This window comes from Phragmites australis, chromosome 9 (assembly GCF_958298935.1).
Source record: "Phragmites australis chromosome 9, lpPhrAust1.1, whole genome shotgun sequence".
Classification (NCBI taxonomy): Eukaryota; Viridiplantae; Streptophyta; class Magnoliopsida; order Poales; family Poaceae; genus Phragmites; species Phragmites australis.
In genome coordinates this window covers 437,716-454,855 of record NC_084929.1, presented here as the reverse complement: position 1 = coordinate 454,855, position 17,140 = coordinate 437,716, and the positions used below count along the sequence as shown (strand labels likewise).

The following is a 17,140-nucleotide window of genomic DNA, read 5'->3' as shown; positions in this document are numbered from 1 at the left end:
AGGCAATGCCCAAGCTCATCAGGCTCAGGCTCAGGCTCAGATGAATGGTAACTGATCGATTGCTTCCATCAACCTGAGGAGACCTATCAATTGTCCGAAAATCCTAGTGCTATCAAGTGCGTAGTAATATTTTTCAGGAAAATTAGTAAAGGAATAACAGCAGCAAGAAATAATGTCTTCTGTGAATGTATCGGTGGTAACACGTTCATTGCAAGTTTTTATTTCCCGGCAGAAAAAAAAGGACTATCATTTGAACTTTCAATTAGCTAAGAACAACTTCGATCAGACAGTGCCCATAATTCCGAACTAAGCAAAAATCAATTTCCAATTGAACCTTGGAAAGAGAGGATTTTTATAGATTTTGAGATGTGAGTATTTTTTTTTTTTTTGAGAGAGAGGGGAAACCTCAAACAGCAAGCACACTGAATTGAGCCCATGGAGAGTGGGCCTCCCTTTCCCTCCTCAAGCGGCGGCGGCGGCCCAGAGCCCAGTTCGCCCACTCCCTCCGGTTGCCCTGAGGACTCCGCCAACTCTACCTGCGGCGCCGCTGCCTCCGGAACCGACCGCCTCCGCCGCTCCAGTGCCCGCAGCCCGCCCACTCCCTCCGGTTGCCCTGAGGACTCCGCCAACTCTCCCTGCGGCGCCGCTGCATCCGGAACCGACCGCCTCCGCCGCTCCAGTGCCCGCAGCCCGCCTGCTCTCGGCAGCTCTTCGTCCTCGTCTCAGGCCGTGCGGCAAGGTAACTATGCACGCGATTAGGTATTCAATCTTCAAATTAGAAACCATTTGCAATCGGAAATATGAAACTATTTGCATTGTATTTTGTAAATTGTAATAGGTAGGAAACATTAACTTTTCTAATTCTTCTTCTGATTCTATATAGACGTATGCAATTTAATTGATCTACTGAGACATTTCCAGGCGGTCACAACACTTGCTAAGAATCCATGTTTGCTTGCTGTCTCCGTGAACTTACATTGTAGAGCCTTCAAAAGTTGAAACCTTTGTGGGATAGAGCGCAAACGGTTCAAGAAGAAATAGTATGGGGGATTAATACTTCATGCTACATTATCAAACTGTGTTTCTTTCTCGACAAGTTAGCTATAACGCTGTCCCTTTTTGAAAAGATGAAACCCCATACAGTTCAAATGTAATTATTTGCTTATTTTGTAATTTATCTAAATTATTATAGTTTTCATAGGTATCCATATGATTATTAGATATTAACTCTTGTGTGAACTATTTGGACGTTAATTTTTCCTATTGTGAATTTTCAGTTCTTTACTAACCCATGTTTTGTTAACTCCATACACCCATGCTCAAGAGCCCTAGGTCAGCCACTGCTTGTTGGTAAGCCCCAGCAGCTGCAGCCCCCCTTCACCCTGTCCTCCTGTAATGGTGATTCGGAGTTGCTCTTCTTGTCTCTGTGGATTCATTTCCAGAGCGGTGTGGAGGAGGCACTACCCCCTCTTGTCTCCCAGGCCGTCTGCACCGCCGTCCGCCCACTTCTCCTCCTCCCCCCGGCGCTCCACCAAGAGAGCTGCCGCAAGGCCGCCAATGGACTCCGCCGGCGAGCCCTTCTATGTCATACGCAAGGGGGACGTCATTGGCATCTATAAGACCCTCAGCGACTGCCAAGCTCAAGTGAGCAATTCGGTAAGAGTACACAGACAAAGCACAACTCTTCCCTTTCCTTACCACAGGCAGAGATAGCCATTGCTTGATTGCTTACGATATGAAACATATCCTGCTGCTAGGTATGTGACCCTTCTGTCACTGTCTTCAAAGGTTATTCTCTGCGTAAAGAAACTGAGGAATATCTTGCTGCGCGCGGGTTAAGAAACGCTCTCTATTCCATTGATGCAGCAGATGCAAGAGATGAATTGTTTGGTGATCTGGTTCCCTGCCCTTTTCAGGTAAACAAGAAATGCTCTATGCTTCCGTTGCTTGCCAGTGTTTTGCACCACATATTAATACGCTTCCTATAGAAGGATAAATTTCTCTGTATTCCACTTACTCTATCGTCCAATGTTGATGTCCACAACTTTTTCTTGGTAATGTGTAATGGGAATGATGTTACCACTTCCTCACGAGGAATTTTCTGTACTTGTTGGACTAGATTGCTATGTATGTCAGTTCATTCTACTCTATGTTTCAACCTGTCCTAGTCATTTCTTAACATGGTATTCATTCATTGTAATAATCTATAGAAAGCCACACATTATCGTAACAAAAATATAATTTCATGCTTTCCATATAGTCAATGTTGATTTGCAACCACCCCTTATTCTCAAGGTCTTAGTTTGTCTCACGCACAGTTACAAGGGTCATACCTTGAGCGTTAAGCTGATATTTAAGTTACATCTTCAGGTGGTTGCGTTGCTACTTGATTTTGCTTTTTTCCGTAACATTTCTTGTAGAGTGCTGATTTACGAAAGTTTGGTTTCAGCAACCTGATGGAACTGCAAAGTCTACTTTGAAAAGGTCACAGGAGATGGTGAGTAGCATCGCTTTTCGTTCATGATAAGTGCAAATATACAATCTGTTGAAACATGTTCTCTACAATACTTGATGAGTTTGCTACATGTCTCATTTACTCACACCAGCAATCATTTTCTGAAGGAAACTGGGCCATCAACGAAGCATCCCAAAGTTGCTGAACAGGAACCATTACCTGATAGTCATGTGAGTAAGAATATGCAATGTGCTAACTACACGTCCTTCTGCCTTGCCTGGATTTGTTCTGTAGTTACAATTTGATGTTAGCATTTATATTTGCGACTTATGTTCACTATGCTGGAAACCTGACTTGTTCTCACGTGCGAACTTTGTCTTTTACAGCTCTCTTGTATTCTTGAATTTGATGGTGCCTGTAAAGGAAATCCTGGAAGATCAGGTGCTGGAGCCATAATAAGACGATTAGATGGATCTGTGGTATGTATGCCAACTTGTAGCTAAGCTGGCGTGTTCTATTAGTGTTCAATTAGCATGCCTAGCTGATTACTGTGTTCTACTCTTTGATTGAAGATTGCTCAACTACGTGAGGGTTTGGGTATTACAACCAACAACGCTGCTGAATATCGTGCATTGATCTTGGGGCTAAAATATGCTTCCAAGAAAGGATTCAAGTATATTCGTGCTCAAGGCGATTCTAAGCTTGTCTGTAACCAGGTGAGCTGTTATTCCTTTGCTATTTCTCAGTTGTTTAAGTTCCCAGCTTTTTTTTTGTCGAATCACTTCAGATATGCACCCCAAAGTACATGTTATCAGTTAAGGGGCCTTCATCTGATCATCTCTACGGCATAGAAAATCTGGTGAACCTAGTGTTAGATGTATATGTTATTAGATGTATTTGGCCCCTAGTATAGGGGGCTCTTTGCATCTGTAAACACTTGTATATCTGCCCTTTTGGGCTTTGGAATACAATCTGAGCTGCACATTGACACCTAGTTACTAGAGCACTTCGAAGAGCTTCTCTAGCTGCTGGCAGCTAGCAACGTTCAACTCTTTCTTAACAAAAGTAACATGTTGGGCTATCTGGAGCAGGTCCAAGATCTCTGGCGTGCTAGGAACGATAATATGGCTGACTTGTGCAAGAAAGTTAAGGAACTAAAGGGGATGTTTCATTTATTTCAAATCAACCATGTTTTGAGGGTAGGTATCACATTTTCCCTTGTCTTTTGGCCTTGTTCAAAATTATCTTTCATCAGCCAGCTTTGTGGCCTGCCACATACATTCTCTGCACCATATTATATTATTCTTATGTTTTTAATGATGGAACCTACAGGCACCATATATAGTTTGTCATGAAAATTTTGTTGGACAATCACATACAGTTTACTTCATGAAAGATGGGTGGTATAACCTGATATTGTCGCATAATAACTATCTCATGTACATTAGCATGCCACTAGTTCCTCAGAATGGAAGGGGTAACAAGTGACTCACATGGTTGTGCATGGCTGAATCATGATTGATTCAGATTCTCTCAATGCCAAGTGCTAGTTAGCATATTTTTCCAGCAGATTTCTTTATATGTCTAATCTGTAAACATTTAGTGATATGGCTAGTGGTTTGGCTGTAGGATAGCAAAAGAGATGGAAGGATAGTCGCCCTCTCGAGGAGACTCTGAGCAGCTGAATTAGGTGGGACTAGGTTTATTTTTTTCTTAATCTCAAAAGAATGCGCCTGGTCTCCTTATATAGAGCCAGCCCTAACAATCCGATGCTAACGTGATCTTAACTAACACAATCTTTAGCTAATAACGCAATTGGCTTGATAACTAAGGAATCAACTTATCTTAAGATAACTGGTTTATGTCTAAGCTGATGATGACGTGGACAGGCTGGCTTGGGCCTGCTTCTTGCAGGTCTTCTGGCGCTGGTAAGCCTTCCTGATGAAGGCATCCACAACTTTTAGGTTGACTTCTCTATAGATTTATAAGACTTGTAGTTTTATTTGGTAGTCAAGATAAAGTCAATAGTGATTTTGATCTGTAAGTATGGACATGCATAGCTTGCTGCCGGAAACCCTTTTTACCTGCATTCAAAGTTGGTCCAACATCCTCTCCAAAAAGCTGGCAGCTAATCCTTCAAATCACTGTTACTCATACTTGTTACCCAGGAATTTAACGCGGATGCCGATGTTCAAGCTAACTTTGCAGTTGAACTTCCTGGTATAAAATTGCCACCATAGCCCCACTTGTGAATTGCTACAATGCCAATGCATTACATACACCTGATTTCTTCCTCTCTACAGTTGGTGAAGTTCGAGAGCAATCAAACTTCCTGCTCTCTGAATACCTCTTCAGTAAGAACTCTAGATTTTGATCTGTAAGTATGGACATGCATAGCTTGCTGCCGGAAACCCTTTTTACCTGCATTCAAAGTTGGTCCGACAGCCTCTCCAAAAAGCTGGCAGCTAATCCTTCAAATCACTGTTACTCATACTTGTTACCCAGGAATTTAACGCAGATGCCGATGTTCAAGCTAACTTTGCAGTTGAACTTCCTGGTATAAAACTGCCACCATAGCCTCACTTGTGAATTGCTACAATGCCAATGCATTACATACACCTGATTTCTTCCTCTCTACAGTTGGTGAAGTTCGAGAGCAATCAAACTTCCCGTGCTAGTAGCAAAGAAGACTTGAGAGTAGGGCGATTGGCGTGAAATTCACAGTTGATCTGCGTGATTACAGGCTGCAGTTGAGGTACTCAGTTAAGTCCAGTGCAGCCCGAGGAAATGAATCGTCTCTAATTTTTTTGGATAGTGCAGAACTTGAACTGTGAGTCGGGCACTACTGTTGCTGGTATGATGTGGCCTATATGTGCAATGTCTGTAAGATTTGAAGTACCGTTACTATCAAAATGAAGAGAGAGATCCCTAGATTTGGTTGGTATTTAATTGGTCAATTTTTTTTATTCGCCATCGCAATTTTCCTTGCCATCGCAAAATTGTTTACCCCTTATATACCATGGGGTTGCAATTTCATGACATCGTTGACTATTTTCCGGTAGTCTTCATGTGACGGAAGTGCAAAAGGACCAATTTGCCCCTGCTGTGACCTTCTGGTTCAAATTGTAATCCCTTTCATGCCATTGTGACGTGTACTGACAGTGTTGTTCTTGTAATCCTTTTGCTGCCATTGTGATGCATGTTCAGTGACTGCTAACGAATGAAGAGATGTGCCGAAATTAACTAGTGCAAGCTAATAACCAATACATAACATTTTTCAAAGGTTCACAACGACCATAGAGTAATTTGAGTTGTCGTCCACCACATAATTTGATGGGCTCTCACTACATAATATGCCCTTCTGTACACAGAACCTTATCCTGGCCCCACCTGTCGGTCAAAAGACACCGTATAGTCCCATTTGACAGATGCCGCAATAGACAGGGCAGTTTGGGCATTTTGAATTTTTTTTAACGGCCATGTTGACCGCCACCGATTGCCGTACAGTAGATAAGACATTTTGCGATGATAAATAAGGGATCTAAGCAATTTACAATGGCATAAAAGAATTATTCCTTACTAATTTATCACAGTGGTGATATTGCGCATTTATTCCTCATTTTCGGGCCAATGTGATGCCCAGGCACCATAATAGTGAAGGTCAAATTTGCAGCCTCTTGCTACCATATACTCGCTCCGTTCTAAAAAATAAATAAATATTATTTAGGTATGTGTACGGTTCAAATTTAGAAACTTTGATCATTTTATACATGAAAATATTAGGATTTATCACACAAAAATAGTATTAATAGATTTGAAAATATTTTCTAGCGACGGATTGGATTGCGTGTGAGAAAGATAGATGTATACCGGTAAGGAGGGTGCATGTTCTAGCATTATTTTGCTGGCAAACAAAGGGGAGATGGGTAGCGTAGGCTAGGAAATGGGTGGATGCCATGGTTCAAAGAAGTTATTGGTTTTTGTCATGCGCTGCAATGTATATGTTGGAAGGTTGGAGTGATGTATAGGATATAGATAGTTAGATTTTCATTCAATGGTTTGAAATGGTATTTGAAAAGAGCTTAGTTTTTAAGGCATGTTTGGAAACTTCGCAACAGCAATAGTCAAGCAAGTTTGACTTTTACGACAAATTCTTTTAGTTTAGGGCACCATAATTTTTAGCACCGTGGTCCAGTCGTTATACACACCTTCTCATGAAATTGCCTAAGTTGTGTGACAAATTTGGATGTCATTTGCCTTACTTTTGCCACAGATAGACATGGTGATGCCAACCAAACGTGATTGCCTCGTCATCTTCTTGGGTCGTACTAACAGAAGCTGTGTTCTTCGAGAAGGCTGACTTGATTTTTTTGCATGAGTTGTTTTCTTCTTAAATTCAATAGTTGAATTTGTATTTAAACGAGTTATTTTTGTTTGTGTAAATGGGTAAGGGGTTAATTAATTTTTTACCACTCTAGCATATGGTAACTTTACAATGACATTCACTCAAACGATTGTTCTCAAATGCCACCTAGGGAAAAAAACACACTCTAGTTTACCATTTTGAGCCATGTTATTATGTCACGTGACATCTTTTTTTGAACCGCGCCAACATAAAAATGAACGGGAAATGTCTACTCTATCCTCGGGCTCGCTCGAAACATCTCTCCCCCTTTTCCATCTCCCTAGCTGTAGCGACCGTGGCTCATTGTTGGAGAGGTCTAGCGACCGGAGCGAAAGGGAGATGGTTGTGGGCGAGGGAGATGGCGTGCACGTCGGGGGAGGATCCAGCGGCAATGTGGATGGCCCCGAGATGAACGGCAGCGGTGGCGATGACGATGGCGTGTGCGGGTGGCGCTGTGATGAACGAAAGTTGCATGGTGGATATTTTCTGTTCATTTTCATGTCAGCAAGGTTTGTAAAAAATAAAAATGGCACGTGGAAAATGGTTTAAAATGGCAAACCAGAGTGTTTTTTATGCCTCAGTGGCATTTGAGAATATTAACTCGAGTAGGTGTTATTTGGGAAGTTGTCTTCCCCTAAAGTGGTACAAAATTAATTAACCCATGAGTAAGAAAGAATAGCCGCAATACGGGCTATCTGGAAGCTCCCTGCCGAAGACTTGTTAGGCTATATAGGCCCTGAGTGGCTGCTCAATGTAATCAGCTCATGCGACGAGGTCTTACGGGCTTGGCTCCTGTTAGTGCTTTGGCGCGCCTGGTCCATTCGGAATGAGTATCGTGCACTCAAACAGAAAGATCTTGATCACAGGTTCTGTCAAGTTCCTTGAGGCTCTTTAGGAGTCTCTATGCGAAATCAGGCAAAAGGGCTAAGTTGACCGTAAAGGCAAAATGGTGGACACTGGTGCTTCCCCAACTCAGTGGAAGAAGGTAAACCAAACAAAGATTCCCTGGCAAGCACCAGAAGAGGAATGGATCAAGATCTCAGTTGATGGCGTATTCACGGAATCGTTCCGAGAGGGAGGCACCAGCGTCATAATCAAAGACCACACAGGTAAAGCACTGCTATCAGCCTGGCAGGTTATCTTTGATGCCAATAGTGCGGAGGAGGTTGAGGTCATGGCCTGTTGTGATGGGCTTGCCTTAGCAGCGGAGTGGACTCCAACAAGAATAATCCTGGAGTCGGACGGTATGATGATGGTCCATTACTTATCCAAGCCGAAGACATAATGATCGACGTCTCACTTCACGATTCTAGAAGGTCTAGAGGCAGTGAAGAAGTTGTCTGAGGTAGTGTTTTGTCATATAAGGAGAGAGCAGAATAGCGTAGCAGACGAGCTCGTCCAGTTAGCAAAATGTTTATGTCATAATACTGTTTGATAGGATCGTGTTCCTACCTGTGTTGAGATCCTAATAGCTCAAGATCGTAACCCTCTTGTAAGTTTCTAATTAAATCTCTCTCTCTTTTCGCGAAAAAAAGAGAAAGAATGGTATTTATACGACTTGTTTTTTTCCCCTTCCCACGCCACTTTCTCCTCAAGACGTATTCGAGTGTCCGCCCAAGGGGGAGGCTTGTAGCCGGCAATGGCGGCGGACGGGGACGGCGTGGCGCTGCAGGCGGAGCTCCGCCGGATCGAGGGCAACGCGTGCTTCAAGAAGGCCCGCCTCGGCGCCGCCATCGATTGCTACACCGAGGCAAGCAAACCCATCCCCTTCCCCCGCCGTCTCAGTTCCCTCTCCCCTTGAGAAAAAAGATACTTGCCATCGACTCTTGCGAGTTCGTTATGGCTTGCGATGTACAGAATGCTCTCGATCACGATACAATTGGTGCTTGCCCCTTTGATCCTATGCAAAAGCCTGTTAATTAATCCCTCCCGATTAATTCTCAATTTTTCTCTCTTTTTTTTTTTGAAAATTCGCTCACTAATCAGTGTTGCTGCACGATGAATACTTGCTAGGCAATTGCGCTTTGCCCGGACGTCGCCGTCTACTGGATGAATCGGGGCCTATGCCATTTCAGGCGCAAGTTAGTTTACTATCCCTAGTTCCCTTCCTGGCTACTCCTATTTTGGCAAGAAAAAACTGTTTTTTTTTTTTGCACAGGGAGTGGGCCAGGGTCGAAGAGGATAGCAGGAGGGCTCTTGCGCTTGATGGCACTCTAGTCAAGGTAACATCTCTAATCTCTTCTTATACCAATGCACCAACTTCAACTAGTATTATCATATGACCACCCTTAAATGATTGATAAAGTAACCGCTGCCACACAATTGCTAGAGACTGACATTCCTTTTGTGATCTAGGGGCACTATCTTCTGGGATGTGCGCTGCTCGAGAAGGAAGAATTTGCTCTCGCTATCAAGGAATTCGAGAAGGTTAGCCGTTGGTCCCTTGTAAGCTTGATGTAAATACTGAAGGAGGTTCCTTGTGTATTGATTTGTTTCCTTGTTACCGGCTGGCCTTATTGCAGTCAAATCATACCTGAGTTTGTTGAATTGCCAGGCTGGATTTTCTTTTGACAAACTGATGCAATTCACACCAAGAGATATTGTTATGTCTTTTGCCTGACTTGCGATGATTTATATCTTGCCCCTGAGACACCAGCTATATGCAATAGTTTCCATGTGTGGCAAATAAAACGTCAAAATACTACCATGTCAATTTTACACAACACATCAAGATATGCTTCGGAGCAATACCCATTATATGTGCTAAATAGATGTGGCAGACGACGCGCCAATGTGACAGTTAGCTTTAAGCTGTCTAGATTTATACAAACATGTGCTTTCTAATGCATCTAAGTCACACCTTATAATTCTTCTTGAAGCTTCAATTGTTTCGTTCACCTACATAACGCAATCCCCTGCACTCCCCCGCTTTACCCTTTTCTGTTCATTCAAAGTTGTTAAGAGTTGGGTTGAATTGTGCGGTGCTCTTCCACGCTGGAATTATCTGGATATTCTCTTTCCTCTGTCTTGAAGGAATCCACACCAAAATCCTTCTCTTTTGGTATTAGCAACCATTGCCGGGTGAAATGAAGAGTTCTTAACAGCCCTGTAACTGCGCGTAACTGATCACTCTGCCTGCTGAACTTTTGAGAAATACAGTGATGTAACTATGTAAGCTATACCTGCTTTGGTGCCTCTTCCCATGGTCTGCTGCTGATTTTGGAGTTGCAACAATATATATACCAGTAAATGCTAAGGCTATGCCTTCATACTTCAGTGGCCTGGCCTGCATGTCACTGCACATTGCAGCTATGTATTATTAGTGAACTCAGCTAATGGTTATACTCATCTCCTTTTGTAATACCTGTGCTTTGACTCAGGTTGTTTTTGTCCTGCCACATTATCGCTAATCTCTTGTCCATCTTATTATGGAAACCAGGCTCTGAATCTTTTGAAGCCTGCAAATTCAATGGACAAAATGGCAGAGGACATTTGGCAGGTTCTTACAAACGCAAAGTACCTAGATTGGGAAAAACATTCCACTGAGCGTGTTTGGAAGATGCAAAGTTTAAAGTAAGTTATATATACAGTAACATAACACGATTACTTTGCTTTAGACCAAGGGTAGTGCTCATCTTTGATATTGCGGATCAATCAAACAACTTTAGTGCCTTACCTTACTGGCGTTCAAAATTTCCTAACAGAAATGTATTCCATGGACATGTAGGGAAGCATGTGAAAATGCTCTGCAGGAGCATCACTTTCTTAGTGGTACACTTGTGGAAGACTCTGACAGGTCAATCAATGAGTATTCAGAACAAATTAAACTGCTATCAGAGGTCTTCACTAGAGCGACACTTGCGGATACACCAATAGATGTAAAAGCAATACTTATGATACCTTATAACCAACTTCTTTTTTGTTAACCTTTTGTTTTATTTCATTTGTGATCTTAAAGCTGATGCCATGCTCAAAACGTAGGTGCCTGACTACCTTTGCTGTCAGATAACTTTCGAGATTTTTAGAGATCCTGTGATCACACCCAGTGGTGTAACATATGAGAGGGCTGTACTTCTTGAACATCTTCGAAAGGTGTCCTTTTTTGCTAATTTTGTGTTCAATGTTTTAAGTTCTTTGCTTTGTTTATCTTGAAGTTAAGCTGTTTGCTACTTTTTTTTAAAAAAATATATATTGCTACTTGCATAATTCCATGTTGTTCTAGAACTAGTTCACTGCATATAATGATGTTTCACATGGTAAAATACTGTCTATACAAAACGTATGAAGAGCCTATTGCCCTTGTTGTATGTGGATTATTATGTGGTGATGGTCATAAAATTAATTTATGCCTCCGCATACATATAATTGGATGTGTAGTTTGTACTCAAGAGAAACAATTCTGCTCCACCAGATGAGGATATCATACAGCTCACCATTTTCTTCCTTTTTAGGTGGGCAATTTCGACCCGGTGACGCGAGAACCTTTGAAAGAGCATCAGTTGGTTCCAAACCTGGCCATCAAGGAAGCAGTGCAGGCTTACCTGAAAGAGCACAGCTGGGCCTACAGGTTGAATTGAGATCCATGCTGTTGGTGGAGGACTGCTGATGCTGGTAAATGCTCGTCGAGTTGCAGTTCTAACAGGGAATGATTATTGTTCGCTCGCCTTTTGTGATGTAACCATGTTTGTGTGTGTGTGCTAACTGTGTGTTGGGACGAGCTTATTAGCTAGATTGATTGATTTGTTCTTGTGCAACTTGTAACTGCAAGCATTGGACAAGGGTGCATAAACTGCACAGTACAAGCTAGACCAGTTTGACCTGAGGCTCAAACCCTGTGTGTGTATGTACATAAACATTGGACAAGGGTACATAAACACTGTGTGTGTGTGTGTGTGTGTGTGTTGACTTAGAAACTTTTTTTTTTAGGGAGAGAAAGTGTCTTTACTTGGCAACTGGTTCAGGCTAGAATGCCCTGCTACATTTGATGCTAACATTAGCTGTGTTGTATTTTTTTTCTTTTTAGAATTCTTTTTTAGAGGAAGGAGATTTATTTTTTGAGGAATTGAGAGGAAGGAGATTTATTTTTTGAGGAATTGAGAGGAAGGAGATGCTGTGCTGTGTTTGGGTAGCAAAGCATGATGTCCAGGCCCGTTTCCCATCAAACTGGGCCGGGCCGGGCCGGGCCGGAGAGAAAGAGAGGAAGGAGACAAGAGCGAAGAAACCCTAACAACCCGAGAGGCACGCTCCTTCTCCCTTTTGGTTGCGCCAGCGCCGCCGCCGCCGCCCAAGCCAACTCCTCCGACTCGCTCCGTGTCGAGGCCATGACGGCGCCGGCGACCTCCCCTGGTCTCCTCTTCCCTTGGTCATCCTCCGCGCGGGTGGAGGCGGTGGTGCTCTTCAACATCTGCGACAGCTACGTGCGCCGCCCGGACCAGGCGGAGCGCGTCATCGGCACGCTCCTCGGCTCCCTCCTCCCCGACGGCACCGTCCACGTCCGCAATTCCTACGTCGTACCCCACAGCGAGTCCGCCGACCAGGTCGCAATCGATATCGATTACCACCGTAACATGTACGCCTCGCACCACAAGGTCAACCCCAAGGAGCTCATCGTCGGATGGTAATTAACCACACCACCCCCTTCTTCTTTCATCCGTATATGTACGCCAATCACCTCTTCTTGTTACCTCGACAGCCGATTATATAAAACTAGGCATCTTTGCAAATTCCACTAATTTTGTTTCACTTGATCAACTAGTCAAATTATATCGGTTGCACTTGATGCTAGGGTAATGTTTGATAACGTGCCTGATTCTCCTGTTTTACTACACTGCTGATCCCATCTTGCATGTAAAAATCATGTGCTTGGAGTGGTAGAGCTATTTCTCAGTGAATGTTCGGTTTGATAGCACCAAATGCACACTAATAGGCACTTTAAAAGTTGCTTTACAAAGTGATCTCAAAGTCTCTGTGAATTAGTTTGCAAATTGTCCTTACGAAACTTTTCCACCCTGTTTGTTACTATCTATCTGTGTGCAGGTTCTCCACTGGCTTTGGTGTTTCGGGGGGCAGTACGCTCATCCATGACTTCTATTCAAGGGAAGTACAAAACCCCATTCATCTTACAGTTGACACTGGCTTCACTAGAGGGGAGGCTTCCATCAAAGCCTATGTCTCATCCAACCTGTCCCTCGGAGATAGGCACCTTGCTGCACAGTTTCAGGAAATTCCTATGGATCTAAGGATGATTGAGGCAGAAAAAGCTGGATGTATGTGTCACTTTTGTGCTTGCTAATTCATCGCATGCTATATATGAATCGTTTTGGTTTACTGGAAATGAACTTTGAAGATCTGATACTATTCAAGTTATATATAAATTGCTTAGATTAACGAATGAACTCAGTTTAACCGAAAAACTCTACTATCAGTAACTTCGAAATATTTGCACTGTTGAATTGTTCTATGTTCTTTCATATTGGAACATTTACGAATGAACCACACTGAATGATTCCATAAGCTCTACTAGCAGAAACTTTGAAGTATTTGCACTGTTGAATTCATCTATACTCTTTTGTGTTGATCTAATTAGTGGAGACTACCAATACTGCGGAACATTTACCTGCTGTTGGAGGAAAATTCATTTTGCAGTTGTATACTTGTATTAGTTTGTTGAATTTCATTACTTCGTTGAATTTCTCATAAATAGTCGCAGCAGTAGCTTGACAGTAATGTCTCTGTAACATTCTCATTTTAGAAGCAAAACCTTTTGAACTTTGGTCACCCTTATTGCTTTTGTAATAGTTGAGATCCTGAAATCTACAATGGTGGAGAAGCTTCCCAATGATCTGGAAGGAATGGAGTCTTCAATGGGAAAGCTTTACATTCTTATTGATGAGATCTACAAATATGTCGATGATGTTGTGGTAAGAATCTTTCTTGCAAAATTTCCCCATTTTTTGTGGGTTGTCATGTTGAATATGTTTCTGTATCATATTGTAGGCAGCACGTGTGGCACCTGACAACAGAGTTGGGAGGTTCATCGCTGACTCGGTTGCTTCAATGCCGAAATTGTCTCCAGCTGCTTTCGATAAGCTTTTCAACGACAAGATTCAGGTAAATACTTGCGCCTTTGGATGCCTTGGCTAGTCTAAAGTGGCCACCTTGCTTCGTTTGCTGATCAGACAATAATCACTAATGCTACAGGATAACCTTGCGCTGGTATACCTGTCAAGCATCACAAGGACACAGATCAGCATAGCTGAGAAGCTGAACACAGCTGCTCAAGTCCTGTAATCGGGGTGGTGTAGCATCTGGGGTTTTTTGTTATGTTTTGCGTCTCTGCCGAATTGAAACATCTGGATTCAGTGGCAGAAATGCAGTTTTGTACTCGTTAGATGAGATCTAAAAGAAAAGAGTTAGTCATGATGAGATCCCATAATGTTAGTAGCGATGGAGGCCGAGACATTTCTATTGGGGTTAGTGTTTTGTTTCTAGTCGAATATCTGTAATGCTTGATTTTGTGTAGCAACACAGTTAATGGTGGCATGAATTTCTTGATTTCCTTTTCTCTGCCTAAATGTGATTTTATTGGTATATTGTTGACGGTCCAACTGGAGTGCACTCTGAACTTGCTGGAGTTCTGGACTTGTAGTGCAAGCTTTCCAAACATGGAACTGCATGCCTGTGTGCAGTGAACTTTGCTGGATGATGATACGTTGATGTCAGCTGGTTCAGTCAGTGTGTTAATTGGGATATGCAGTTCCATGTTTGGAAAGCTTTCACTAAGTACTCGATCGATAGGCATGCATGCATAATCAGTACATCATGCAATGCAATCCTAGTCGCAAATGGAAAGAGATTGAAGATTGTGAACGGAGATTGTCACTCCTGCAGCAATGGAGATTGTGAACGGTTTCTTTTTTGGTGGAAGTGTAGAGTTCACGGTATTATTAAGATTCAAATGCGAATACCTTTCAAACCATGTGTCCGTTTTGAAAACCGTTTGAGCTAGATAAGATTCACATTATTGCATATATTTTGGTATGTTTGAAACTCAACGGCTCAGACAAACCATCTCAACAAATCCAATATACTATCACATATAAATGTTGAATACGTCTCTGCACAATTGTTAGATCAGATTTCAGAAATTGTTGCTAGGTTTTCATAGATGTTGAAGGTGTCCACTAGTTCCTTGAGTAGTGAACGTTCACTGCATACGGTCTCTTAAACATATGCAACAAGGTGTTTGCATCTCTGTCTTAGACCAGACTTGGAGAGCCATACAAAGAACACTACCAGGTATTGCACCATGAACAACAAAATTATTTATTTGTAGAATTCTTTACATGCCACAAAATAGTTTCCAGATGCGCCCTTTCTTTATTCATTAGTGCATCTACCTTTCACTAATTTGATTTCTGTATGGAATAGCTGACATGAGTTATCAGAGAACCGAGAATAGGCTACCTTTCATTAATTTGTGGTCAAATGTAAGGCTAGGCCTCCAATGTAGATGTGGGTGTGGACATGAATATAATCTTGCTGATGCTCATTCACCCGTGGATCGGCGGGCAGGCCGGAAGGGGAGCGCCGCAGAGGCACTTGTTGTGCTGGAAGCTGTACACATCGAACCTCGCCATGCTCCCCGGAACCTCGCCGCACAGCCGGTTGTAGCTCACGTTGAAGAACATGAGCTGGCTCAGGTTCCCTGCCTGCGCCGGGATGCCGCCGTAGATCGCGTTGTGGCTCACGTCCAGTGAGTCAAACCGCGCCGGCAACTCCAGCTCGGACATGTCGAAGCTGAAGGCATTGCGCGACAGGTTGACGGTGCCCAGCAGCAGCTTCCCCCGGCCGAACAGGACCGACGCGTCGCCGGTGAGGGCGTTGCGCGACAGGTCGATCTGCACGAAGTTCACAGAGGCGAACTCGGCCGGGACGGTCCCGGACAGGTTGTTGTGCGACAGCGTGAGGAACGCCTCCGGACCGGCCTTGCTGAGGAGCGGCGGCGGGATGGCGCCGGTGAGGCGGTTGCGGCTGAGGTTGATGCTGGCCAGGCGCGGGAGCGCGGCCAGGGACGCCGGGATGGAGCCGGTGAGCGCGTTGAAGGAGAGGTCCAGCGACATGAGCGCGGTGAGCTTGCCCAGGAACGGCGGCACGGGGCCGGACACGCCGGTCCGGGAGATGGTGAGATCCCTGAGGCCTGAGAGGCGCGCGAGCGAGAGGGGGATGGTGCCGGACACGCCGGGCACGTGGAACAGCATCAGCTCCTGGAGGCGCGTGAGGCGGGCGATGGCTGCGCCGGGCATGGGGCCGGTGACGTTGGCGTCGCGCATGATGGCCAGGCTGACGACGCGGCCCGTGGCGGAGGCGTCGCAGCTGACGCCGAACCATTCGCAGCACGGGATGTCGGGCGTCCAGGACACGAAGTAGGAGGCGTTGCGGAAGGCCGACTTGACGGCGAGCAGCGCCGCCCTGTCGTCGTCGTGGCATTGCTGCTTCGAAGCTCCTGCTGCTGCCGCGGCGAGGAGGAGGACCACGAGCAGGACCGCGTGTCCGTGTGACGCGCCCATCTTGTGAGGATTGTTCCTTGTCGTGTGTGCGCAGCTGCATATATATCTACACAGCTTGTAAGTTGCAAAAGGCTGCCGCCCTTTGTTTGTTCAAAACTGTTGCACTCCCCCGGTTTAGCATCTCGTGTCAGTTTCTAGATCAGTAATTGATACACACATTTTCAACATAATAGTATTATTAGCTAATTTTTATTAGATTTGATTTGTTGTTTTTTTTTAAAAAGTTCAAAAAAAATTAGTAATTGATACACACATTTTCAACATAATAGCATTATTAGCTAATTTTTATTAGATTTGATTTGTTGATTTTTTAAAAAAAGTTCAAAAAAATTTAGTGAGTTTTATTAAATGGTTAAACGCAGGGTGTTACAAAAACAGAACAAAACAAAGAGGGGAAACAACTGGGTCCTTTGAATTGAATGAAGATTAGTAGCAGAAAAGAGAAGTCTAAAATAGGAGTTGTTATTAAGGGCTCCTTTTAATTTCAGTAAGTGGGTTGTTGCCTGCCTCTTTTAACTATTTTCTTTAGAGAAGTAGAGACTTAACTGAATTGGTAGCTAATTTGTGGATCGCACCTACTGACTGTTAGGCAATGGGCACAAACATCCTAAAACATTAGTTGAAGAGTGGCCTGTATTAAAATATTAGATTTAAATAGCTAGGTTAAAAGAGATCATGTTACGGTCATTGATCTGGCCGTCCCTGTAAGAC

The 17,140-nt window shown here is 43.6% G+C and overlaps 4 protein-coding genes across 11 annotated transcripts; 3 read left to right on the top strand and 1 right to left on the bottom strand.

Annotated features, from left to right (window-relative positions):
• Positions 1 to 465: 465 nt before the first annotated feature.
• On the top strand, positions 466 to 5,412 carry LOC133928245 (uncharacterized). Of its 8 annotated transcripts, none has more exons than XM_062374486.1 (12): positions 468 to 739; positions 1,325 to 1,350; positions 1,443 to 1,656; positions 1,758 to 1,916; positions 2,450 to 2,497; positions 2,623 to 2,685; positions 2,842 to 2,934; positions 3,028 to 3,171; positions 3,547 to 3,654; positions 4,624 to 4,675; positions 4,759 to 5,012; positions 5,096 to 5,195. In XM_062374486.1, the coding sequence occupies exons 3-11, from the start codon at positions 1,558 to 1,560 to the stop codon at positions 4,827 to 4,829; spliced, it is 837 nt and encodes a 278-aa protein (XP_062230470.1). In that variant the 5' UTR covers positions 468 to 739; positions 1,325 to 1,350; positions 1,443 to 1,557; the 3' UTR covers positions 4,830 to 5,012; positions 5,096 to 5,195. The 8 variants fall into 8 exon arrangements, with proteins under 8 accessions (XP_062230468.1, XP_062230467.1, XP_062230465.1 ...); XM_062374479.1 differs by having other exon boundaries at positions 1,325 to 1,656; positions 4,759 to 4,832; positions 4,961 to 5,012; positions 5,096 to 5,182; XM_062374484.1 differs by lacking the exon at positions 4,759 to 5,012 and adding an exon at positions 4,085 to 4,145 and having other exon boundaries at positions 466 to 739; positions 1,325 to 1,656; positions 5,096 to 5,114.
• A 2,510-nt stretch (positions 5,413 to 7,922) lies between these two features.
• LOC133928244 (E3 ubiquitin-protein ligase CHIP-like) lies at positions 7,923 to 11,901 on the top strand. The gene is made up of 9 exons (XM_062374478.1): positions 7,923 to 8,352; positions 8,457 to 8,610; positions 8,874 to 8,941; positions 9,019 to 9,082; positions 9,216 to 9,287; positions 10,300 to 10,433; positions 10,588 to 10,738; positions 10,842 to 10,952; positions 11,312 to 11,901. Exons 2-9 carry the CDS (start codon positions 8,500 to 8,502, stop codon positions 11,435 to 11,437), a joined length of 837 nt encoding a protein of 278 aa, XP_062230462.1. The 5' UTR covers positions 7,923 to 8,352; positions 8,457 to 8,499; the 3' UTR covers positions 11,438 to 11,901.
• On the top strand, positions 11,794 to 14,414 carry LOC133928243 (eukaryotic translation initiation factor 3 subunit F-like). The gene is made up of 5 exons (XM_062374476.1): positions 11,794 to 12,477; positions 12,897 to 13,126; positions 13,659 to 13,780; positions 13,857 to 13,970; positions 14,061 to 14,414. The coding sequence occupies exons 1-5, from the start codon at positions 11,996 to 11,998 to the stop codon at positions 14,148 to 14,150; spliced, it is 1,038 nt and encodes a 345-aa protein (XP_062230460.1). The 5' UTR covers positions 11,794 to 11,995; the 3' UTR covers positions 14,151 to 14,414.
• A 728-nt stretch (positions 14,415 to 15,142) lies between these two features.
• Positions 15,143 to 16,521, bottom strand: LOC133929656 (polygalacturonase inhibitor-like). The gene has a single exon (XM_062376448.1). It carries the CDS (start codon positions 16,427 to 16,429, stop codon positions 15,413 to 15,415), a length of 1,017 nt encoding a protein of 338 aa, XP_062232432.1. The 5' UTR covers positions 16,430 to 16,521; the 3' UTR covers positions 15,143 to 15,412.
• Positions 16,522 to 17,140: the final 619 nt, after the last annotated feature.

What these genes read in the sequence shown, in the direction of transcription:
- LOC133928245 (XM_062374479.1), top strand. Translation starts at nt 1,396, where the DNA reads ATGGTGATTCGGAGTTGCTCTTCTTGTCTCTGTGGATTCATTTCCAGA. An exon ending in TGAAAAGGTCACAGGAGATG is followed by an intron (nt 2,498 to 2,622) that starts GTGAGTAGCATC and finishes CATTTTCTGAAG; the next exon opens with GAAACTGGGCCATCAACGAA. An exon ending in AACCATTACCTGATAGTCAT is followed by an intron (nt 2,686 to 2,841) that starts GTGAGTAAGAAT and finishes TGTCTTTTACAG; the next exon opens with CTCTCTTGTATTCTTGAATT.
- LOC133928244 (XM_062374478.1), top strand. Translation starts at nt 8,500, where the DNA reads ATGGCGGCGGACGGGGACGGCGTGGCGCTGCAGGCGGAGCTCCGCCGG. An exon ending in CTATGCCATTTCAGGCGCAA is followed by an intron (nt 8,942 to 9,018) that starts GTTAGTTTACTA and finishes TTTTTTGCACAG; the next exon opens with GGAGTGGGCCAGGGTCGAAG. An exon ending in TTGATGGCACTCTAGTCAAG is followed by an intron (nt 9,083 to 9,215) that starts GTAACATCTCTA and finishes TTTGTGATCTAG; the next exon opens with GGGCACTATCTTCTGGGATG.
- LOC133928243 (XM_062374476.1), top strand. Translation starts at nt 11,996, where the DNA reads ATGATGTCCAGGCCCGTTTCCCATCAAACTGGGCCGGGCCGGGCCGGG. An exon ending in AAGGAGCTCATCGTCGGATG is followed by an intron (nt 12,478 to 12,896) that starts GTAATTAACCAC and finishes ATCTGTGTGCAG; the next exon opens with GTTCTCCACTGGCTTTGGTG. An exon ending in TTTTCAACGACAAGATTCAG is followed by an intron (nt 13,971 to 14,060) that starts GTAAATACTTGC and finishes CTAATGCTACAG; the next exon opens with GATAACCTTGCGCTGGTATA.
- LOC133929656 (XM_062376448.1), bottom strand. Translation starts at nt 16,429, where the DNA reads ATGGGCGCGTCACACGGACACGCGGTCCTGCTCGTGGTCCTCCTCCTC.